Genomic DNA, 25,907 nt, shown 5'->3' with positions numbered 1-25,907 from the left:
CCGCAATGTCTACTTTCTCAACGTCATCGACGAGTACTCGTGGTTCCCCTTTGCCATCCCCTGCCCCGATACCACTGCCACGTACATCATAAAAGCCCTGCGCCAGCTCTTCACTCTGTTCGGATATCCCTGCTATATCCACAGTGATAGAGGGTCCTCCTTTATGAGTGACGAGCTGTGCCAGTACCTGCTGGCTAGGGGCATTGCTACTAGTAGGACCACGAGATATAATTCCCGGGGGGAATGGACAGGTGGAGAGGGAGAATGCCACAGTGTGGAAGACCACACTCTTAGCCCTTAGGTCAAAGGGACTGCCGGTCTCTCGCTGGCAGGAGGTCCTCCCCGAGGCACTCCACTCCATCCGCTCCCTGTTATGCATGTCCACCAATGCCACCCCTCATGAGCGACTCTTTTCTTTTCCCAGTAAGTCTGCCACTGGGACCACCCTACCAGCCTGGCTGATGTCCCCAGGGCCAGTGCTGCTCCGGAAACATGTGAGGAGCAATAAATACTCCCCGATGGTCGAGAGGGTTCACCTACTACATGCGAACCCCCAGTACGCCTACGTGGTCTTACCTGATGGGTGGGAGGACACGGTCTCCGTCCGCGACCTGGCGCCTGCAGGAGCACCAGACCCCTACCCCGAACACTCCACGGTGACTATGAACCCCGTACCCACCGATGTATATATATATATACCCACGAGACCCCGTGCACACTCCCCTCTCAGCCGAGGCCCACGCGCACACCAAGCCCTACGCAGACTCCTCACGACACTCCCATACCGGGCGCCAGGCACACGCATGAGGGATTACTGACGCCTAACGGGCTGGCGCCTCAAGTCAGGCCGGAGTCAGCACAACCACTGTCTCCGGTGCAATCGCCACCGGTGCTACGTAGATCACAGCAACAGACTCGGCCACCTGATAGACTTAACCTGTAAATATACTTGTGAGAAACTTCGCCCGTGGGGACTCTCTTTTAAAACAAAGGGGGGGAGGTGAATGTGGTAAACTATGTGTATACCTGTCTGGACAGGCCCCTCTGCTGACTGCTCCTGTGGCTCCTCCCACAGACCCCTGTATAAAGGCAATTGGAGGCACTGCTCCTCCCTCAGTCTCCAAGATGTCCTGGTCATGTTTGCAGCTAATAAAAGCCTATCTTATGCCTCCAGTCTTCGAGAGTTATTGATGGTGCATCAGACATAGGAGCAGAATTAGGCCATTCAGCCCATCGAGTCTGCTCTGCCATTTCATCATGGCTGATCAATTTCCCTCAACTCCTTTGTTCTGCCTTCTCCCCGTAATCTTTCATGCCCTCACCAATCAAGAACCTATAAGCCTTCACCTTGAGTACATGCAATGATTTAGCCTGCACAGCTGCTTGTGGCACTGAATTCCACAGATTCACCTCTCTCTGGCTAAAGAAATCCCTCATCTCCATTCTAAATGGAAGTCCCTCTATTCTCAGGCTGTGCCATTTGGTTCTAGAGACCCCACAAAAAGAAACATCCTCTCCACTTCCACTCTATTAAGGCCTTTCAACATTTAAAAAGCAAACATGAGGAAATCTGCAGATGCTGGAAATTCAAGCAACACACACAAAATGCTGGTGGAATGCAGCAGGCCAGGCAGCATCTATAGGGAGAAGCAGTGTCGATGTTTCGGGCCGAGACCCTTCGTCAGGACTAACTGAAATCAAAGATAGTAAGAGGTTTGAAAGTAGGAGGGGGAGGGGGAAATCCGAAATGATAGGAGAAGACCGGAGGGGGTGGGATGAAGCTAAGAGCTGGAACGGTGATTGGCAAAAGTGATACAGAGCTGGAGAAGGGAAAGGATCATGGGACGGGAGGCCTTGGGAGAAAGAAAGGGGGAGGGGAGCACCAGAGGGAGATGGAGAACAGGCAGAGTGATGGGCATGCAAGTGAGAATAGGTTAAAGATAAGTGGGGAGATTGGAATCAGAACCTAGAGACAGCACTGGCTCAAAGGACTGAATGGCCTACTTTGTGAAATAAATAGACATGAAGTCAAGTCCTTCCAGATTTGTAAATCAAATTTTATTGGATAAAATCTAAATCCCAATTGTTCCCTATGTTTTATTTCTACTTTTACTCTTCAGAATAAATTTTGCCAATAATAACTTACATTAAACCTTAAAATCAAAGACAATCAAGAACCTCCCCAGCACCTTTACTTAATAACATTTTCCAATACTAGGACATTATTTGAATTTTGTATTTCAATTTAACTGATTGACATGGTCATCAAATAAATAAAAATGTCACAATTATTTTATATAGTTCAAAAGCAAACCTGTCCAACTATTCATAAAGTTGTTTTATACTCTATTTATAAGGCCTTTTAACATAAAATGTATAATTCAGAAACAGTTCAAAAATGCCAACATTTCTGCTGTACACTAGCCCCCTTCGACATTGTTTCAACCAGTCTCAGTGTATTCCTTCCCACCTCTTCTATTCATACAGCTCCTCTTTTTTCACCCGTGCAGCCTCAAAGTGGAGATCAACAGTAATTGATTAGTAGAGTAGGAAATGCACCTTAACCATTTCTTTTACACAAACACCTTAACCATTCCATATTTGTGAAATGTTAGTCATAATAGCATACACACCTCAGAAGGTTGTGCATCTGCCCTGTTTCAGAGACGAAAACCTCAGCACCACTTAAATCTATCAGAATTAAAGAACAGGTGCAATGTCAAAGGCTAGCTTCTTCAAGTGAGATTAAACACGAGTGGCAACATGAAATATGAAGGTAAGCTAGCCAATCATATAAAAGAGGATTCCAAAAGGATTTTCATATATGTAAAGAGTAAGAGAGGCACGACTGGACATTGAACTGTTGACAAATGAAATTGGAAAGGTAGTAATAGGGTACAAGGAAAGGATGGATGAACTGTATAGGCATTTAGCATTAGTCTTCACTGTGGCAGACACCACCAGCACGTTAGAACTTCGAGAGTATTCGGGAGCAGAAGTGAGTGTAGTTGCTCTTACTAAGGAGAACGTGCTTGGAATGCTGAAAGGTCTGAAGATAGATAACTCACTTGGACCAGATGGACTAAACCCCAGGGATCTGAAAGAGGTAGCTGAAGTGATTGTGCAGGCATTATTAGTGAGCTTTCACGAATCACTAGATTCTGGAATGGTTCCATAGGACTGAAAATTTGCAAATGTCTTTCCACTCTTTAAGAAAGGATGGAAGCAAAAGACAGGAATTTATAGGCCAGATGTTAGAGTCCAATACTAATGATGAGGTTTCAGGGTACTTCAAGGCTTCTGATAAAATAGGCCCAAGTCAACATGGTTTCCTTAAGGGGAAGGCCTGACAAATTTGTTGCAGTTCTTTGAGGAAATAACAGGCAGGATAGACAAAGGAGAATTAGTGGAAGTTATTTGCTTAGATTTTCAGAAGGCCTTTAACAAAGTGCCACACACGAAGCTGCTATATGAGAGCCCGGGAAAGATACTAGCATTGCCTGACTGGTAGGAGGCAAAGAGTGAGAATAAACTGGGCCTTTTATGATTGGTTGTTGGTGTCTAGAGCTGTTCCACAATGGTTGGTGTTGGGTCCGTTAAATTTCACTTTATATGTTAATGATCTGGATGATAGAATTGACGCTTTTTGGTCAAGTTTGTGAATGATACAAATATAGGCAGAGGGGCAAGCAATGTTGAGGTAGCAGGTACTTTGAAAAAGACTTGAACATATTAGGAGAATGGACAAAGAGGTGGCAGATGGAATACAGTGTCAGGAAGTGTATGGTCATCCACATCGGTAGAAGGAGTAAAGGTGTGGATGATGTTCCAAACAGGGAACAAATTCGGAAATCAGAAGTGCAAAGGACTTGGGAGTCCTTGTGCATATTCTTGCAAGTTAACTTGCAGGTTGAGTTGGTGGTAAGGAAGGCAAATGCAATGCTAGCATTTATTTCAAGAGAACTTGAATATAAAAGCAAGGATGCACTACTGAGCCTTTATGATGTCAGGCCTGCACAGGCAGGCACCTCCCAGTCTCCACCCAACTAATGAGTCAACGGCCATTCGTTTCCATCTCATCACCTGCAGCCTATTTAAACCCAACTCTCAACCACAGTCCTTGTTCACCCATTGAACCAGCCAGCCTCAATTAATTGCACCTGACCTTCAGGTACCTTGTTGTCCAGTCATGTTCAGTATCTGCTCTCTCTCGTTTTGTGGCCCCACATTATTGATACTTTGGAGTTTATTATTAAAGTTATCACTTACTGCTAAATCATCTCTGCTGCTCTGCTTTTGGGTCAAGCCTTCTCTACATTCCCTGAGAGGCTGAATGAGCCAATAATTGGCCCAGCAGAGTTTGCTTGCCCGAAGGAAGTTGTTCATCAATGTGAGAACATGATCTAGAAGGTGCAGGAAAGCATTGATCAATGAGGAATTCACTGCTCAGATGCACCACGTTTTCAACCAGTTGGGAAGTGGATCAGATACTTTGCCTGCATTGAGGCTCAAACTCTGCATTGGATTACACTGTGGAATTCAGGATCTTCATGGCAGAGTGTATTGGAGTATAAAAGTTGAAATTGTTTGCTGTGTAACCAAAACTATGTAGTCAGCTTTGAAACTTGCTATTTGCTATGCATGTACCCAATTTAGTAGGAGAATGAAATCTTAAGAATGTAGAAGACAATGGTGTGTTAATGAGAGGTAGCTAAGAGATGTAGATTAGAACATGATTAAGTCAATGGGTAGAAACAATAGTGGCGGATGTACTTGTGATACGCAACTATAGACCGATTGGATATGCTAATGCAATTAAACCAGGAGATTGCTATAAAAAATGCTATGTACAAGGATCGGTGGGCAATCAGCGACTAGCTCAATGACTGTCTCAGCTTTGATTTGCAAATTAAAGTTTAATACTTCTTGAAGAATCTTCTGCGTCTCCTGGTCGTTTGTGGGGCACGAGAAACCACGACAAGTGCAGCTAGAAAACAGACATGCTGTGGCTCATTACTATCACGGACTCTTGGAGCACTTGAAAGATGAGCTGTCTACCCGGGAGATGCTCTCCGACCTCTAATGCCTCATCACTCCGGCCCTCCATATTGACAAGTGTCTTAAGGAATGACCCTCCAGATCACCAGCCAGATCTGCAATTCCATTCCCTGAACAAAGTCAAGCTGCAGGACCCTCATCAGCAATGCCCCCAGAACCCATCTAATTAGAAAGAGTTCCCTTAACCCCAAGAGTGTGAGCACCAGCAAAGAAACAACTTGTGTGTTTACTGTGGAAAAATGCATCAAATGCTCACTACATCTGGGAAATGGCACCACCAGGTAGAGACAAGGACCTGCTATCTGGTAAGATACCCCTGTCCCCTAGTTCCAGCTCACTCTATCTGTCTTCCTCCACACTCCGATGATTCTACGCACTCAGGAGGCTCTGGTGGATTCCAGCTCAGCAGGCAACTTTCTGGATTCTGTGTGTGCAACTTTGACTGCCTACTAAGCCTATTTCTCACCCCTACATCTTCCCAGCCATTAACAGGTGGCCCTTGGCATCTGGGATGGCCAGAGTATGCACTGTTTTCACCAGTTTTGTTGACAGAACTTAGAACAGAATGGGACAGATGTCAAGGAGGTCTAACACCACATGGTCTTCACCACTGTACCTGCCTGTAATTTCTCAAAAAGAACTATGAGAATAGTATGAAGCCTCGAAGGTGTAGGAAAAGCATATTCATTAGCAACTTACTAGAAAGACTTGGTTTGAAAGGAATACTGTAGATCACAGTCAGTAAAATGACTATGGAGTGTGATAATTTGGACAGCTCTTTCAGCATGCAAAATGTGTAAATATATGGGCTAGACATGAGGAGTCTTATTTTAGATAATATCAATGGCACCTAGCCAGCTTCCCTGAACAATGAGATACACCTTAACCTTCATTCTCATAATCACAGTCATGAGCGTGACTTGTAAAATTGCAACTCCTACACAGGAAAAATGGGGAGGGTTGGGCCAATTTTGTAAGATTTTTTTCTGCATTTAGATAGCACCTTTGATGTAGTGTAACATCTGTAGGTGTGATGGTTTTGGGATCCTTGTGCACAAAGCTCTCAATTCAAATGAAAATTTTAAGCCCTAGCCAATAAAGATAAAGGGGTAATCCTCACTATAGGGAGGTAATACTGTATCCACCTATTCTTCAAGGACCAACTACTTCCCTGTCTAACCTCTGCAGTGAGAATTTAGCTGCCAATACCCACTGCTGGAGTAGTGGGTGGCCCCTGCCTACCAAAAACAAGAATATTCTCGGTAACAGCGTAGTTTAAACAGTTATTTTATTTTTAATGTTACATATTTAAATATCATTCTTAACCCACATTCATAGAGGATTTTTAATTTATTAGAGGTTTACAAATTACAAAGGATTTTCAAACACAGGAACAATTCTGTCAAACTAGAAGAACACCAACAAATTACAGATGAACAAATTGTCTGAAGCAGAGAAAGAAAGCTGTGCAAGAAAGCAGAGTTTAGCAATAAGCCTCTTGAGTACTGGGAAGAGAATATTCATCACATTGGCACTATATTGTTTTGGTATCAGTTTATTTCAAGAAGACTCAGCAAAAAAGAACTCATTTAATCCTTATAATCCAGAGCACGTAAGTGAAAGAGAATTTCCTGCAATCAAACAATTTGGCAAGAAGAAGTTGTTAAGAATACTCAAATTAATAATATTAAATGATTTATACTAAAAATTGATATAATTTGCAAAGGATCATATTTGGAAACAAAAATAAACATATCAGAACAAGAAGTGCAAAAGATTTGATCTCACTTATATTATGGTCTTAAAAAACTATAGACTATATCTTAGTGCTTATAACAAGTACATTTACAAGTTATTGTTATGTTCCAATTCTTTGTGTATTTTCAAATTATTAATATCTCCCTATCACAATCCTTGTTTACTAAATTCGTCTTCCTCTGTGGACCTTACTGGGTCAACAGTTACGTCTTGAATCACTCCCTGAAAGAATTCTTCAGTATGGCGAGTGCAGCAAACTCAACCAAGCTGAGAGTTTGTGATACAATCTGATAACTCCTGCTACCGGGATGAAGTACAACCTCAGTGAACAAGTTTGTAAATACTTTTCCCAGAGTCAAGTATGAGAATAGAAAGCTAGCAATGTTTATGTACTAATTACTATGGTTATAGCTCAATTGTAGACTGCATATGCTTCAACTATCAATTTAGTCTAATTTTTGAAAAATCAAGTTAGAGTTTTAAAAATATTTGTAAAAATAAATATTATTAGGTGAACATCATTTAGAATTAGTTTAACAATTCACAGAAATACATATAGCACACTATTACACCATTTTTCAGTAAAATATACAATTAAGTTCTGTACTTTTCAGTGGGATCCATATATGTCAGTAAAATCCCAGATTACAAGAGAAAGGTCTGGGATAAAACTGCCTAATTGGGCATTAGTTGATGGAGAAATGTTGGTCAGGATGTGAAATGAACCCATGGACCATGCTCCATCCTTGGTCTGGGATCTGAAATTTAACAGTTGTCGAGTATGACCAACACAGCCAAACTTCCACTTCTGGGATAAAGAACAACTTCTGTGAAAAAGTGTGCAAATACTTCTGGCATATTCAGATCACAACATGCTTGTTCACCTCGTTTATTTCCAAATTTCAAACTCCAAATGGATTGCAGATCCCTCAGTCACTCGTAACACCTCAGACAACTGGCTATCTCTGAAGGGATTTATTCAATGAATGTTAAATATTAGAATACAAGATTAGAGTTGGCTGAACAGTTAAAATGTGAATAATACGCTAGGTGTGTTTCATTCAAGGCACTTGAGCTCTTTCAAAGTGTAGTCAATAACATAATTAGTTACAGTTCGTTTGAAATGATTGGATGCGAAACAATCTCCATTGTTATTTGGCTTGGCAACAGAAGCCGAGCTGAACTCCTCGTTGGACTTCTGACTAATAGAGAATTAGATAAACAGCACAGAGCACCACCAGTACAGGCAAGAATTTCAGCAGGATTGGCCAAGAGGCATTTTGCTGACTACTACGAACCACGCGTGTTTTAGTGGGCTTGATGGTGCGGTGCCACTGTGTCAAGATGGTTTCCCGGGCTTTTGGCCATTTTCCAGGTCCCATCAATCGAAACTGGAAAGGTGTGCAGGGGCCAAGGAAAACTTGAAATGCCAGCTGTGGATCAGTGAGGAGGAGGTGCCTGATGTTGGGTTTTACACCGATCAGCTCAGCTATCTCATCCATGTAGGGTATGAAATCAACTTGAATGGTGTGCCTTTGGGAGCTGACGTATCTTTGCATGGAAAGAGAAACAGAAGGGAATTTAAAAAGACTTGCAGCATAAACCAAAGGCAATACAATCTAGCTGTCTATAATCCAATAATAGAAAAATAGTGAAAATCATCAACAGTTTAACAGCAACTGTGGAGAGTAACTGCATTCCTGTTAGCATCCTTTCATCAGAACTTCTTTGTTTTGTATGAAACTTCCCCAACTTGATGAGCGAGAAGTTTCCTTCTATAACGGGTTCAATTGCAACACTTGGGAAACATTTAGATATGTACATGGAGGGGTGGTGTGATCAGTATGGACCAATTGGGCTAAAGTGCATGTTTGTGAGCTGTATTACTCTAGGAATCTCTAGATTTTGCTTAGCCTTCTGAGTATTTCAAGTACTTTCTATTTTACAAATCAAAACTGACTTGGCCTTGAATTTACAAGATCAACTCTCGTCAGTAGTCAATGCAAAAAGCACCCTTGCTGCATGAGCAAATGAGGAATTAACTTTGTCGAGTGCCTCAGGATGACACTCACTATTGCATTTGCTGAGTGGCGAAGCTCGCACACTAAACAATGCATTCATCAACAGGCCCAACAAATTAATCACTCACTACCAGCAGCCAACTCACATTATTATATGAACTCCCATGGAGAACATTTTGGATTATATAAACAGTGCTAGTCCCATAGGTCACACATGGAGTATTGATTTACATTGAGATCTCATCTGTAATATAACAAAATACACAAAAAGAGTTGGAACAGGTGGGTAATAAATAGGCCAGGCCCTGAAGTACAAGTTAATTACCATTTTAAAACTGTATATTCACTATTTATCTGATATAAATAGTCTCTCTTCCATAGCTTTTTTACAATAAATTTGCCGTCTCATTTTTAAAAAAATTACTATTAAATGCAGACGGAGCACTTGAGAATCTATATAGGTCTCGTCCTCATTTAAATCCTTCTAAATTAATTCATTCTGTACTTTATTATCAGTTAACTCTGCACACTTCTAAGGGTGTTTCCAAATGTTGCTGCTGTAATGAAATAATTTCCCATCTGAGATTAATAGGTACTTATTATTATTATTTTGGATTTGTCCAAAACAATGGGATTGAATGCAGTGTCTATTATATCCCGAACACTGTGGTTTTAGTAGGGAATTCAGGTGGGCTAGAAGGTTAAGACGAAGGAAAACTTAATTAAAATAAATGAAAATTAAGGAGTTTAGTTGGTTTAAAGAAGGTGTTGGGGAAAAAAAGCCTTAGGTTCAGAGTCAACAATCAAAAAGTACCACTTGAAGAGACACAAAGAAAGTTGTAATATTGACTCTAACCAAATGGCTGTAGTAAAAGCTTGTTTATGAGATCTGAGGAAGGAGAATACTGGCATTTGGAATTTGTACAGTTTACCGCTGGCTCTAAGTATATTATTAACTAGACTCGTGGGTACAAGCAATGAGAGTTAAATTTGCAGATGAAACAATAATGGCCATTAGTGTGAAATGCCAGTGAATAGTGATCATAAACAAGAGATTTTGCAGATGCTGGAAATTCAGAAAAATTAATTTGTGAAAAAATAATACTGGAAGAATTCAGCAGGTCAGGCTGCATCCATGGAGAGGAATAAAGAGTTGATGTTTAGAGCCAAGAACCTTAATCCGAATTGGATAGGGAGGGATAAGAAGACAGAATAAGTAGGTCGGGGGAAGTGAAGGAGTACAACTGGAAGGAGATAGGTGAAGCCAGGTAAGGAGGGAGGTAGGTGGGTTGAAGTGAGAAGTTAGGAGATGATAGGTAGAAAAGATAAAGAACTAAAGGAGGAGGAATCTGGTAGGAGAGGAGAGTGAACCATGAGAGAAAGGGAGGAAAGTGACAGGCAGGTGAGGAGATGAGAAGGGGTAAGATGCATAAAAATATAATAAAAGATCATAAAATGACAAGGGTTTGAGACAGAGTGGATAGTGGGAAGCTGTTCCAATTAGAATAAAGAGTAGCTCTGATAGAGAACTAGCATGGACACAGTAGGCCAAATGGCCCTTTTCTGTAACTATTCAATGATTCAATGAAAATGAAGAATATTATAAAAGGGTTGTAAAGCTATATTGTCTCAGAGCGAGGCCCTTCAGCCCAACTGGTTCATGCTGACTAACATGATTATCTGAGTGTGTCCCATTTGCCTGCATTTATCCCGTATTTCTCTAAACCATTCTTATCCATGTACCTGTTCTAAAGCCTCTTGAATGTTGTCAATGTACCTGCCTTAACCACTTCCTTTGGCAGTTCAATCCAATATACTGACCACCCTATGGATGAAAAATATATGCCACTGGTATTTCTGCTAAATGAAATACAGTTGGCCCTCCTCATCCACGGGGGATTGGTTCCGGGACCCCCCACAGATATCAAAAAATGCAGATGCTGAAGTCCCTTATTTAACCTGTCTGAATGCGGTGGCCTTTAGGACCCAGCGGAACACAGGACTTTATTTAACCTGTATTAGTGCAGTGGTCTTTAGGACCCAGCGGCAGAGCTCTGAATCTGCAGGGTTTCCATTCATGAAAATAATCACGATCACGATTGAAAATAAAGTGGAAGTAATAGAGCGATCGGAAAGAGGTGAAACGGCATCAGTCATTGGAAAAGCGTTAGACTACAGTTGGTCAATGATTGGAACAATTTTAATGGAGCATTTGAAAGGCCCTGCCCCGATGAAAGCTACAATTATTACTAAGCAACACAGTGGTTTAATTATTGAAATACATATGTTTCTTAAGAGTTTTATATGCATAGAAAGGTAAAATATATACTATACACTAAGACAAACAAACGTTTTACTGACTGAGGCTACATAATACCGGATGTACCTGTCCCGACTTCAAATCCGACTTAAAGATGGTCTCAGGAACAGAACTCGTTCATAACCCGGGGACTGCCTGTACTTTTAAATCATCTCTAGATTACTTATAATACTTAATACAATGTAAATGTATGTAAATAGTTGTTATACTGTATTGTTTAGGGAAAATGACAAAAAAAATAGTCTGTACATGCTCAAACAATGAGTGCTGGAGAGAGAACTTCTGGGTTTTCCCGCTCCGCGGTTGGTTAAATCCACAGATGCAGAACCTGCAGACAAGGAGGGCCGACCATAGCCCATTTCTCTGCAGTCAATTGTGTATAACTCTTTGTTGTGTAATACCTTTTGGCCATATTTTCCTTCTTCTCGAAAATGTCTGCCGTCATGTTGTTAACAGAAGGTAGTTTCACCAACCCTAAAAGAAACAGATTAAGAGAATGGGGTTTACTTCAGTGAATGACTTAAATATGGTACAGAGCTAAATTTATTAGGGATTTGTTGCCCTAAATATACAGAGTAGTCTTGAGTTCCACAAGTGGCTAGCTGCTGACAGAATGGCTTTGGCAGCCAATGAGGTCCTACTGCACCTCTTGTCACTCCCGTTCTCTTGCAGCCACCACAAGGCTACAGGACCATCATCACTGAACTGCCTTGTACAAGCTCAAAGCACTGTGCAATGATCTGGTCCGTGCAAACAGTATGTAAGATGGCCATTCCTCTGTACCTTCGTACAACTGACAATAATAAACCAATTCCAATTTCACCTTGGGTGTCTGTGAATGTATTTAACCACCCATGAATTATTAAAATATTACAAAATAATCAATAATTTTGAGCAAAGAAAAAACAGAAATCACAAATTTAATAATAATTGAACATATTTAAATTACTTGAAGTAAATCATATAAAAGTCAACTAGGTATTGTCATGGCCAAGGTGGTGAACGGTTTAGACCAGAATCCTTGATTAAATCCCTGGTAGTTACTGTATTAATATTTATTCTCTTTGTTTACTTCATTTTTCCTTGCCTTCTCAACAATGTAACACTTTTTTCACATGCAATCTCCCCAAACAAAGGGAGAAATAATTTCTCCCAGAGAGCTGATAAATAATCTTTTAAGATGATAGTTTCATAGTTCTCATAGCAACCACATCTAATAATTTAAGAGGCCATCTGAGGAGCGGCAGATTATCAATAAGAAATCCCCAAAATTATATCATGTCAACAACCAAGCTACGTTATCAATGGAAAATTCACACAGTGCAGGTTATCACTTTTTTCAGAAAGGTCTGCACTGCCTGCATACCTTTAAAAACCCTTGTGGCCCAACGAGCCTGCATTTCAGATACTGGCATAATGGCTCCCAATGGCTGGACAAGGCCAATGATGGCTAGAGTCGGCTGCTCCAGCTGAGGTGGAAAGACATTCTTATAAAGAAGGGCATGGTTTCTGGTAACTTTGATGACAGACTCATTCAGAAATGGGAAAGCAAAACTGTATCCTGTTGCAAAAATAATAGTATCAATATCTTCCATGGTGTCATCTTCAAAGATGGCTGCTGATTCAGTTAACTGCTTCACGTTAGGTTTCACAAGAACACGTCCAGATAAAATGCGATTTGGCAAATCGTCATTAATTGTTGGATGTTGGCTGAAAAAACTGAAAAGAAAGATAAAATCCCATCTCCATCAGTTTGAGAGCATTAATATTTAAGAATTAATTCAGTTGATTGATGAAATAATTAGATTGTACACTCTTACAAAGCACTTTCATAAAGCAATAGAGAATAATTATTTCGGCAATGAGTGCAAAACTCAACTGCGGCATTTATCTGGTAAAAGATAGCCCTAACTGAATAAAAACATTTACATTGGTAACTATGTACATAAAGTCACATGAGTGTTTGACCAATAAAGAAATGAGTTGAGATTCTGTTTAACTAGCTGATCAGAATCAAAATGAAATATGACACTTAAATGCACAGCAGTGATTTATATGGGGAAGAGGAAAAAGTGGCCTGGGTGCCTATGGCATAGAAAATAAGTATATGTCAGAGTATTGATTGGATTGGTCATCACTCAATGTTCCATTGATCCTTGGTTCTTGAAGACAATTCAGGATCAGGGTCAGTCTTCCCAGCATGGAACAAAGTTGCCCTAATGAATGGTGTAGAGCATAGGTGTCAAACACAAGGCCCGCAGGCCATATCCGGCCCGGCGTACAATTATATCCGGCCCGCGAGATCATTTTAGATAGATCTATTATTTTAATTATTAATGACCCGGCGATATGAAGCGCTGATAACACACAAACTACAGATCCCAAAATGCAGCGCAACAGCTGCCGATAGGCTACCCGGGAACATTCCCGCGTCAAGCGTCTGTTGCTGTATACAATGCTATTCTTTGCACTGAGTTCGCACGGCGCTTTGGTGACTTCGAAGCACAAAAAATTAATTTCGAGCTGCTTCGCAACCCATTTGCCGTCGACGTGGAAACTGCACCTGTACAGATTCAGATGGAGCTGATAGAGCTGCAGTGTAATGGGACACTAAAGGCAAAGTACGACACTGTAGGGCCTGTACAGTTTATTTGCTCCATTCCTGAAGCAATGCCTCAGCTCCGTCTACATGCGGCTCAAACCTTGTGCATGTTTGGTAGCACATATCTGTGTGAGAAGCTTTTCTCAGTGATGAAGATTAACAAAACATCACACAGGAGTTGTCTCACTGATGAACACCTGCAGTCCATCCTGAGAATCTCCACAACACAGAACCTTACACCAAACCTAAACGAACTTATTGCCAAGAAAAGATGCCAAGCATCCAGCTCTGACAAAACGGCATAAGAGCAAAGAAAACTGAGTGTTTTGATTTGTTGTTGTTTTAACTTTTGCTGAAAAGCACAAATTTTATTTATATTTTCAGGGTTTTTTTGCAGCATGCTCATATTTCTAACTTGTATAATACTGACAGGAGATATTTTTATAGAGAGCAAAATATTTAAGTTATTTAAAGTTTTAGTTTATTTTTTCTGGAATAATATTCCTGTCTGTTTTTATTCATATTTATGTTCAAAAAATGTTTAGTTTTAGTGTGTTCAATAAATGTTTATCCTGTTCGGCCCACGACCTAAAGTGTGCTTTGAGTTTTGGCCCCATGTGCAATTGAGTTCGACACCTCTGGTGTAGAGTAATAACTAATGAAGAAGGCAAATGTCAGAATGAGCTGCGTCACAGATAAATGTGTTTAGGATTCTGTCAACTCATTGTTAAAAATAGAGTTAACCTTTCAGGTCAATGACTAGTCATCAGTTCATGGGAATTTCTTCTGCTGGAGATAACCAGTTCAAGGGAACACAACTTAAAATAAACATGAAATCATTAAGGAGAAAAGTTAGGAGACACATCTTCACCCAGAGTACAAGGGTTAAAATATCTACAAAATTAAGGAAAAGATTGACTGACAGTTGGCTAGAAAAGTATATAGAGCTGACTTGAAAAACTGTTGTTTCTCTCCCTTCACAAAGTCTGGCTGATACTTTGAGTACATCCTACATTGTCTATTTTATTTTCAATTCTCTAGCATTTGTTAAATACTAAATCATTCCCAAAGGCTTCACATATAAAATGTGAGATCTAGGCACGTTCAAATGGGACACGTGGCCAAAAGAAAGCAAAGTTTCAAAGAGCAAATTAAAAGAAGACTAAGATCAATTTGCATTCCAGACAGGATGCTGGTATTACATGCAGTTATAATGGGTGACTTCAATCTACATATAGTTTGGGTGAACCAAATTGGTAAGGGTGCTGAGGAAGGGGATTTCTTGGAATGTATGCGGGATGGTTTTCTGAACCAACATGTTGAGGAACCAACTACAGAGCAGCCATTCTAGATTGGGTATTGAGCAATGAGGAAGGGTTAGTTAGGAATCTTGTCGTGTGAGGCCCCTTGGGTAAGAGTGACCATAATATGGTGGAATTCTTCATTAAGATGGAGAGTGACATAGTTAATTCAGAAACAAAGGTTCTGAACTTAAAGAAGGGTAACTTTGAAGGTATGAGACGTGAATTAGCTAAGATAGACTGGCAAATGATACTTAAAGGGTTGACAGTGGATATGCAATGGCAAGCATTTAAAGATCGCATGGATGAACTACAACAATTGTTCATCCCAGTTTGGCAAAAGAATAAACCAGGGAAGGTAGTGCACCCATGGCTGACAAGGGAAATTAGGGATAGTATCAAGTCCAAAGAAGAAACATACAAATTAGCCAGAAAAAGCAGCACAGCTGAGGAATTGAAAAAATTCAGAGTCCAGCAGAGGAGGACAAAGGGCTTAGTTAGGAAAGGGAAATAACATTATGAGAGAAAGCTGGCAGGGAACATAAAAACTGACTGTAAAAGCTTTTATAGATATGTAAAAAGAAAAAGATTGGTTAAGACAAATGTAGGTCCCTTACAGTCAGAAACAGGTAAATTGATCATGGGGAACAAGGACATGGGAGATCAACTGAATAATTACTTTGGTTCTGTCTTCACTACGGAGGACGTAACTAATCTTCCGGAAATAGTAGGGGACTGAAGGTCTAGTGAGATGGAGGAACTGAGGGAAATACATGTTAGTAGGGAAGCGGTGTTAGGTAAATTGAAGGGATTAAAGGCAGATAAATCCCCAGGGCCAGATGGTCTGCATCCCAGAGTGCTTAAGGAAGTAGCCCAAGAAATAGTGGATGCATTAGTGATAATTTTTCAAAACTCCTTAGATTCTGGATTAGTTCCTGAGGATTGGAGGGTGGCTAATGTAACCCCACTTTTTAAAAAAGGGAGAGAGAAACCGGGGAATTATAGACCAGTTAGCCTGACATCGGTGGTGGGGAAAATGGTAGAATCGGTTATCAAAGATGTGATAACAGCACATTTGGAAAGAGGTGAAATCATCGGACAAAGTCAGCATGGATTTGTGAAAGGAAAATCATGTCTGATGAATCTTATAGAATTTTTTGAGGATGTAACTAGTAGAGTGGATAGGGGAGAGCCAGTGGATGTGGTATATTTAGATTTTCAAAAGGCTTTTGACAAAGTCCAACACAGGAGATTAGTGTGCAAACTTAAAGCATATGGTATTGATGTGGATAGAGAATTGGTTGGAAGACAGGAAACAAAGAGTGGGAATAAACGGGACCTTTTCAGAATGGCAAGCAGTGACTATTGACTGGTGACTCGTGTCGAGTGACTAGTGACTCAGTGCTGGGACCCCAGTTGTTTACAATATATATTAATGATTTAGACGAGGGAATTAAATGCAGTATTTCCAAGTTTACGGATGACACGAAGCTGGGTGGCAGTTTTAGCTGTGAGGAGGATGCTAAGAGGATGCAGGGTGACTTGGATAGGTTAGGTGAGTGGGCAAATTCATGGCAGATGCAATTTAATGTGGATAAATGTGAGGTTATCCACTTTGGTGGCATGAAAAGGAAAACAGATTATTATCTGAATGGTGGCCGATTAGGAAAAGGGGAGGTGCAACGAGACCTGGGTGTCATTGTACACCAGTCATTGAAAGTGGGCATGCAGGTACAGCAGGCAGTGAAAAAGGCGAATGGTATGTACAAGGCCTTGGTGAGACCGCACCTGGAGTATTATGTGCAGCTTTGGTTCCCTAATCTGAGGAAAGACATTCTTGCCATAGAGGGAGTACAAAGGAGGTTCACCAGATTGATTCCTGGGATGGCAGGACTTCCATATGAAGAAAGACTGGATCAACTGGGCTTATACTCGCTGGAATTTAGAAGATTGAGGGGGGATCTTATTGAAACGTATAAAATTCTAAAGGGATTGGACAGGCTAGATGCAGGAAGATTGTTCCCGATGTTGGGGAAGTCCAGAAGAAGGGGTCACAGTTTAAGGATAAAGGGGAAGCCTTTTAGGACCAAGATGAGGAGAAACTTCTTCACACAGAGAGTGGTGAATCTGTGGAATTCTCTGCCACAGAAAACAGTTGAGGCCAGTTCATTGGCTATATTTAAAAGGGAGTTAGATATGACCCTTGTGGCTAAGGGGATTGGGGGTATGGAGAAAAGGCAGGTACAGGGTTCTGAGTTGGATGATCAGCCATGATCATACTGAATGGCGGTGCAGGCTCAAAGGGCCGAATGGCCTACTCCTGCACCTATTTTCTATGTTACTTTGTTTCTATATTACAGACCTGTGGCTAGGTTGCAAACCATAATTTCCATGATCAAATGGACTGCTTATGGATCGTCGAATTAGCAGCTCAGGTAGAAATGAAATTAATAGGCCATTAACGCGACGGGTAAAGATCAAGTCTGCAGGATATCCGCTTTCAGCCACACGATTAATTACCCAGGCACCCCTTCTTGTACTCAGGAACACCTGCAAGACATTTGAAGAAGTCAAGGATGGTCAGTTTTAATATTTGCTGCTGGGACAAACACCTAAAGACACGATCGAAATTGCATTTAATTTTCTCTCAAGGGCAACAGTTATGCATTTCTAAATCTGAATGATGAGGGGTAAGGAGAGCAATTGCAATAGGATTTTTCACTTCTAATTTATAGCGGCTTGTTCAGCTAAAACAACACAGTCCTTAAAGTGCCAAAGGAAACATTACCGTGTAAACACAGGAGATCATATAGATGCTGGAAATCCAGAGCAACACACACACAATGCTGGAGGAACTCAGCAGATCAGGCAGCATCAGTGGAAATGAATAAACAGTCAACTTTTCAGGCCGAGACCCTTCTTCAGGACTGAAATGGAAGGGGGACGATGCCAGAATACAAAGGTGGGCCGAGGGGAAGGAGGCTAGCTGGAAGATGATGGCTGAAGCCAGGTGGGTGGTAAAGGGCTGGAGAAGGATTCTGATAGAAGAGGAGAGTGGACCATTGGAGAAAGGGAAGGAGGAGGAGCAATGGGGGAGATGATAAATCTGAGAAGATTTCTAAAACCAATTGTCTACACCAGTGATTATTTGGTGTATCATATTAAAGGCAGGGGGTGAATAATTATGCCATCAATTATTTTGTGTTTTATATTTGTAATTAATTTAGGTCACTTTGTAGAGATTTGTATTCGCTTTGACACGAAAGAGTCTTTTTCTGTTGATCAGTGTCTCAGATTTCTAAGATGGAAACTTAGATGGTTTTCCATCTAAGTGTCTTTTCAATGTTGTACCAACCTCTACCACTTTCTCTGATAGCTCATTCCAATTCAAGGGTATTGGTGTTTCCATACCAGGCTGTGAAGTAGGCAGGCAATGTACTCTCCAGCACACATCTATTGATGGCATGCCAATTCTTCACAAAATCCTAAGGAAGTAGAGGTGCTGTCACGCTTTTTTTGTAATTGCCCTTACTTATAGGGCCTAGGACAGATCCTCTGAAATGATAACAACGAGAAATTTGAAGTTGTTGACCTGCTCCACCTCTGATCCATCGATGAGGACTGGCTCATAGACCTCTGGTTTCCTACTGCTCAAGTCAATAATCAGTTCCTTGGTCTTGCTGACATTGAGTAAGAGGTTGTTGTTGTGGAACCATTCAGCCAGATTTTCAATCTCCCTCCTGTATGCTGATTCCTCACCGCCTTTATTTGGCCAGTGACTGGTGTCACCAGCAAACATTGAGCTGTACTTAGCCTCACAGTCAAAAGTATAAAGTGCGTAGAGAAGGGGGCTAAGTACACAGCCTTATGGTGCACCTGTGCTGATGGAGATTGTGGAGGAGATGTTGCTAACTCGAAATGATTGGGTTCTATAAGTGAGGAAATTGAAGATGCAGTTGCACAAGGAGGTATTTGGGCTGGGTCTTGAAACATTGATTAGATATAAGAGGATGATAGTATTGAATGCCAAACTGTGGTCAATGAAGAGCACTCTGATAAATGCATCTTTGCTGTCCAGATGTTCCAGGGTAGAGTGAAGAACCAATGAGATGGCATCTGCTTTGGACCTACTGTGACAGTAGGCAAAGTGAAGTGGGTCCAAGCCGCTTCTCAGGCAGGAGTTGATATGTTTCATCACCATCCTCTCAAAACACTATCACTGTGGATGTAAGTACTACTGGACAATAGCCATTGAGGCAGGTTAACACGTTCTTCTGAGGCACTGGTATAACTGAAGCTTGCTTGAAGCAGATGGATACCTCAGACTGCCAAAGGAGGAGGTTAAGGATACTGGACAACGTTCCAGCCAGTTAATCAGCACAGGCCTTTAGTACACGACCAGGTACACCATATGGTCTGGATGCTTTATCTGGGTTCATTCTCCTGAAGGATGCTCTCCCGTCAGCCTCAGAGACTGAAATCACAGGATCGTTGGGGGCTGTGTGAGTTTGTGAAGGTGTCACCATGTTTTGAAGGTCAAAGCGAGCGTAAAAGGCATTGAGCTCATCTGAGAGTGAAGCCTTGCTGTCACCTATGTCACTGGGTCTTACTTTGTAGGAGGGAATAGCATTCAAGCCCTGCCACAGCTGTCGAGTGTCCTTTAGTGACTCAAATTTGGTCTAGAATTGCCATTTTGCATGCGAGATGTCTTTCTGGACATTGTACAGTGCTGTGATACACAATACCTATAAAAAAAATTCACCCCCTGGGAAATTTTCATATTTTATTGTTTTACAACACTGACTCACAATGGATTTAATTTGGCTATTTTTGACACTGATCAACAGAAAAAGACTCTTTCGTGTCAAAGCGAATACAAATCTCTACAAAGTGACCTAAATTAATTACAAATATAAAACACAAAATAATTGATGGCATAATTATTCACCTCCCACCTTTAATATGATACACCAAATAATCACTGGTGTAGACAATTGGTTTTAGAAGTCACATAATTAGTTAAATGGAGATCTGTTTTTGGAGATCTGTGTGCAGTCAAGGTGTTTCAATTGATTGTAATAAAAATACACCTGTATCTGGAAGGTCCAACTGCTGGTGAGTCAGTATCCTGGCAAAAACTACACCATAAAGACAAAAGATCACTCCAAGCAACTCCATGAAAAGATTATTGAAAAGCACAACTCAGGAGATGGATGCAGGAAAATTTCCAAGTCATTGAATATCCCTTGGAGTACAGTTAAGTCAATCATCAAGTAATGGAAAGAATATGAACAGCTGTAAATCTGCCTAGAGCAGGCCATCCTCAAAAACTGAGTGACTGTGCAAGAGGGGACTAGCGAGGAAGGCCACAAAGAGACCTATGACAACATCTGGAGGAGCTACAAGCTAAAGTGGCTGAGATGGGAGAGACTGCGTATACAACAACTGTTACCTGGGTGCTTCACCTGAACCAGCTTTATGGGCGAGTGGCAAAGAGAAAGCCACTGTTGAAAAAAATTCACATGAAATCTCGGCCAGAATTTGCCAGAAGGCATGTGGGAGACTTGGAAGTCAACTGGAAGAACATTCTATGGCAGGGGTGGGCAAACTTTTTGACTTGTGGGCCACAAAGGGTTCTAAAATTTGACAGGGGGGCCAGACCAGGAGCAGATGGACGGAGTGTTTTGGTAATACACCTCATAAGAGAAAATAAAATATCATGGGATATGTAGAAAACATGTGCTTTAATTTCAATTGAAAATGAACAAATGCATTACAACAAAATATCTGTCTTTGAAGTCCCATGGTATTTAGCTATTTATTGAAATGACTTTTAAAACACTGAAAATTAAATGAATAAAATACAGCTTTTTTAATAGTAACAGTTATTATTTTAAAGCACTGAAAATTCTGTTATCCTTCAAGATATTATCATCATCACTCTCCTCCTGACTGTCTTTATTTCAAAAACGGTAGGAGATGCAGGTCTACTTGTCCTGCTCCTTCTTATTCAATTGTCCCCTGTGCCAAAACTCCACAATGACCAGTGTCACTGACAGAACAGTGACAGCGCGCCAGTATGCGGAGCGCGTTATTTGATCTGGAGCGCATTTTTTATTTTGAGAACGTACGTGCACCTGCGCACTACTCATGTCCATCACTTAACAGAAATGACATGTAACATGTAAGGCTTATTGAAAAAAATATTTTCAAATGCATTTTTTACATAACACAATGAAGAAACTTATTTTTAGTTTCAGTGGGAACAGTGTTGTTGGTCTCCCTTTTTAGCCAGCGCATCAAAGTCTGGATTTAGTTTTGTTGTGGCGATTCTCAGGATGGATCTGAGGTGTTAACAAGGTTTATTAATATAATTTCATCAAGTTCTGCGGGCCGGATTAAAAAGCTTAACGGGCCGCATATGGCCCGCGGGCCGTAGTTTGCCCATGCCTGTTCTATGGTCTGATGAAATCAAAATTGGGTGTTTTGGCTGTCAGACTAAACACTACGTTTGGCTTAAGCCAAACACTCAACGTCATCAAAAATACACCATCCCTACCATGAAGCATGGTAGGCATCATGCTATGGGGATACTTCACTGCAGTAAGCCCTGGGAGGTGTGTGAAGGTAAAGGGTAAAATGATGCTGCAAAGAACAGGGAAATCCTGGAGGAAAACCTGATGCAGTCTGCAAGAGAACTGTGACTTGGGAGAAGACATATTTTCCAGCAAGACAATGGTGGCAAGAACAGGAAGGCAGATTACAATCTAAATGGAGTCAAGTTAGGAAAAGGGGAAGTACAACGAGGTCTAGGTGTTCTTGTACATCAGTCAATGAAAGCAAGCATGCAGGTACAGCAGGCAGTGAAGAAAGCTAATGGCATGCTAGCTTTTATAACAAGAGGAATTGAGTATAGGAGTAAAGAGGTCCTTCTGCGGCATCATCAGCAAAGAGTATCTCCCGGATAAGGACCTGACGCACTTTGGTCTTGAGGTGTGCAAGGGTGAAGAGCTTGCTGTCAGACCTAGTGATGGTTCCATCATCAGATGTCCTAAAAGCGTACAACAGAAGATCCCAAAGAGCGTCGGGCAAGGATGTAACCCTGCTTCACTCCGCTTTGGATGGGCAAGGGCTCTTGAGGATGATCCATTGAATTGTACTGTCCCCTGTATGCCGTCATGGAAAGAGACGCTGAGATTCAGCAGCTTTGATGGGCATCCAATCTTCTTCAGGAGTGCGAAGAGGCCTCTGCTGTTAACCAGCTCGAAAGCCTTGGTCAGATTGATAAAGGCAACGTACAAGGGCTGCCTCTGTTCCCGGCTCTTCTCCAGAAGCTGCCTGAGTAAGAAGACCATGTCGATGGTGAATCTCTCTACTCTGAAGCCACACTGGGACTTAGGGTAGACGTGTCTGCAGTCGCTGCAGAACCACTCGGGCAAACGCCTTGCCATTGGTGTTGAGCAGGAATATGCCTCTGTAATTAAGACAGTCGTTGCGGTCTCCCTTACTCTTGAACAATGTGATGATGTTTGCATCTCGCATGTCTTGGGGAACTGATTCCTCCTCCCAGCTCGTGAAGATGGCTTAGGAGCACTGGTTTCCCGCACTGGATCACTTCTGCAGGAATGCTGTCTTTGCCTGGTGCCCTGCCGTGAGCAAGTGAGTCGATGGCCTTGCTGAGTTCTTCCTCTGTTGGGGGTAGGTCCAGTTCTTTCATGACAGGTAGGGCAGGGTTGACTCAGTGACCATGTTCTCAGTGGAGCACAGGTTCTGGTAGTGCTCGGCCCACCTCTCCATCTGCCTGGCACGGTCTTTGATGACTTCACTGTCCTTGGGCTTCAGCGGAGCGATCTTGCTAGCAGTGGGCCCGAGGCTTTCTTCATCCCCTCATACATGCCTTGCACGTTGCCACTGTCGGCACAGGTCTGGATGTTCTGGCACAGGTTCTGCCAGTAGTCGATAGAGCAGCGTCTAGCTGTCCTTTGAACGTTGTTTCTTGCCGTTCTCAGTGCAGTGAGATTCTTTTCTGACGAGTCTCAGTGCAGTGAGATTCTTTTCTGACGAGTCTCTTTTGTAGTTGATCAGAGCTTCTCTCTTGGCATTGATGACAGGTTCCATCTCAGACAGGTGAGATTCAAACCAATCTTGGTGTTTCCTCTCTTTCCTCCCGAGGGATGACATGGCGGTGTTATAGATAGTGTCGCAAATGAATTGCCACCTCTCCTCCATGGTTGTGGCTGTATTTGCTTTGAAAGCTTGTTCCATTTGGTCAACGAGTTTGGTGCGAAGTTCTGGATTCACTGCCTTATATACCCTCTATAATCTCACTACACTTCAGAGAGAAAATCCTAGACTATCCAGTCTCTCCTTATTGCCCAAGCCCTTCAGTCCTGGTAACTGTGATACTGTTTCATCAGAAAGTTACTGTTCTTTGGATTGGATTACAAGTGAATCCTGCTAGTTTCCTTGGCTGTGTAAGTCTAGGGAAGACACACTCCGGTCCTGCCAAACCCATGAGACTGTGACGGCTCTCTCACCCCAAACCCCAGTTTGTGTGGATGCTCCAAATTCTTTACGAGGACTCACTCTCCAAGCATTAGGTGGGAGAACCTAACCTTTTGATCTTACCTCCTCTTATTTCCTTGATTCTGCTTGCTAGCCAAAACTTCAGCTAGTTCATAAGCCTTTTGCAGCTCCTTTCTCATATCAGCCACATAATTCAGATAAATCTTCTGCTGTAGATCTTCCCTGCCAGTCCCAAAACAGAGGTCAATGGGCAACCTCGCTTCGTACCCAAACATCAGTTAATATGGTACCTGGTAGCTTCATTCTGAGTATAGTTGTATCAGTCGAGCAGATGTCCAATATGTTGGCTGCACTTGTTCTTTTTACAGATATCTAAGGTTCCGAGCATGTCTAGCAAGGTCCAATTGAACCTCTTGGGCTGGGGACCACCCTGTGGGTGATAAAGCGTATTCTTCAACTTTTCAACTCCAAGCATGCTCAGTGACTCATGTATGAGCCTACTCTTGAAATTCCATCCCTGATCACTATGTATCCACCCAAGGATGCCATAGTAAATGAAGTACTTCTCCCATAACACATTGGCCACGGTAGACACCTTCTGATCGTTGGCAAGGAAGCTTGCGTATATCTGGTGCTGGCATCGTTGATAGGAAATCCATACACACCAGAACAAGTGGCCCCGCACTCTGCAAGTGGGATAACGGAGTGGCCCTCCTAGGCAGTGTCTTCCTCCGTATACATCAAATGCAAGACTTGCAGCACTCTTTGACTCCGGCTTCATTCAGGGCCAGTAGAACCAATCTCTGAGCAATCCATAGGTCTTGTCAACCCCCAAATGACTGGAATCATCATGAAGTGACTTCAACACAATCCTCCGATACTTCTCAGGCAGAACCAACTGGGAACACCGAGGATGGTCTGGAGGCAATGTGACCTGGTATAGGATCTGGTTCCACAAGTCCCATCTGGACCACTCTCTCAGTAGTAGAGATACCACAGCGTGTTTCATCTTGCCCGCTTGGGCCAGGACCCCTTTTGCAACCGCTGACCAAACAATACCAATGCAAGGGTCATCGTGCTGAGCAGCGGCCACTTCCCCGGGACACAATTCTGACAATTGCCTTGTCTTCAGAGCAGTCAGGCTGCAATGAGCTTGTGGAATGGTACCATCAAAAGCTCCCAAATGACCTACCTGACTTTCCTCTGCCTTTCCCATGATGGGAAACTGGCTTTGACTTCAGGGGCAGGAACGCTCTCTCACTCTCTGTCCCTGTCCAGCCCTTCATTTGCCCGTTAGGACAACGCATCGGCATCAATGTTCCAGCTTCCCGGCCGGTACTCCAGGCTGAAATCATAGGCAGACTACGCCGCCAACCACCGATGGCCTGTGGAATCCATTTTTGCCGAGGTCAGGATATGAGTTAATGGGTTGTTGTCCGTCCTCACCTCAAACTTGGCACCATAGAGATAGTCACAGCTTATCCACCACAGCCCATTTTAATTTGTGCGTGGGGTAGTTTTGCTCAGAGGGTGACAGACTTCGCCTGATGAAAGCACAAGTTTCAACCCCATGCCCTGATCCTGAAACAGAACACCCCTAAGCCCTGTCTGCTGGCAACTGTATGCAATACTTACGGCAACCGGAGGTCTGCAAATACCAGCACAGGCGCTTTCATCAGCAGCTCCTTCAGCAACTGAAAAACCTCTTTACATTTCGCATCCCATCTTGCTTTGAAAGGCTCTGAAGGGCTAATATAGTCTTTACCATCCCCCCCTTTTGTTCTCTTTCCTTTCTTCCCCAAGGGACTGTAACCACACAGAAGCTGATTTAAAGGGTGACCCTCTTTAGAGCAGTCCTTCACAAACCTCTGATAGTACCCACAGAACCCAAGGAATGAGTGCATGTGGTCACCGCCTCTATCTTAGACAAATCCGTAGCTATTCCATCTCATGAGACTATACGCCGACCCCTGCAGTATCCATAACCACGTATCTTTATCACTTTACCAGACAATAGTTTAACACAGGCTTAAACACACAACCCACTGGATCAACGCTCAGGGCAATCACACAGCATCCAACAGAATCAATCTGGGATAATACCCCCACAATTGAAACCCCACTAGTTTCCTTGCCTGTATGAAATTGAGACAGCTCTCCCACCCCAAACCCCGGTTTGTGTGGATGCCGTGTAATTTGCTACCCTGTTACAATTCTGTGCCAAGAAACAATAGACAGCGCACTGCATATGATTAAAGGAATTATTTTATGAATCTTAACTTAAGGGTTAGTAAAGAAAAGAAAGAAAAAAGAACTAAAAG

The 25,907-nt window shown here is 42.2% G+C and overlaps 1 protein-coding gene across 1 annotated transcript in view; it reads right to left on the bottom strand.

Moving 5' to 3' along the window:
- Positions 1-6,345: 6,345 nt before the first annotated feature.
- The window catches only part of LOC140737242 (flavin-containing monooxygenase 5-like), a 65,891-nt gene continuing 46,329 nt past the window's right edge, over positions 6,346-25,907 (bottom strand). The window contains exons 6-9 of the mRNA XM_073063557.1: positions 17,423-17,610; positions 12,524-12,876; positions 11,559-11,631; positions 6,346-8,367 (exon numbers count right to left, since the gene is read on the bottom strand). Coding sequence (XP_072919658.1) covers positions 8,019-8,367; positions 11,559-11,631; positions 12,524-12,876; positions 17,423-17,610 — 963 coding nt within the window. The 3' untranslated portion in view covers positions 6,346-8,018. The remainder of the gene's footprint in view (positions 8,368-11,558; positions 11,632-12,523; positions 12,877-17,422; positions 17,611-25,907) is intronic.

The sequence above is a fragment of the Hemitrygon akajei genome, chromosome 12, assembly GCF_048418815.1.
Source record: "Hemitrygon akajei chromosome 12, sHemAka1.3, whole genome shotgun sequence".
NCBI classification, from domain to species: Eukaryota; Metazoa; Chordata; class Chondrichthyes; order Myliobatiformes; family Dasyatidae; genus Hemitrygon; species Hemitrygon akajei.
Note: the sequence above shows the minus strand (reverse complement) of the source record. Positions and strands in the feature narration are given on the sequence as shown.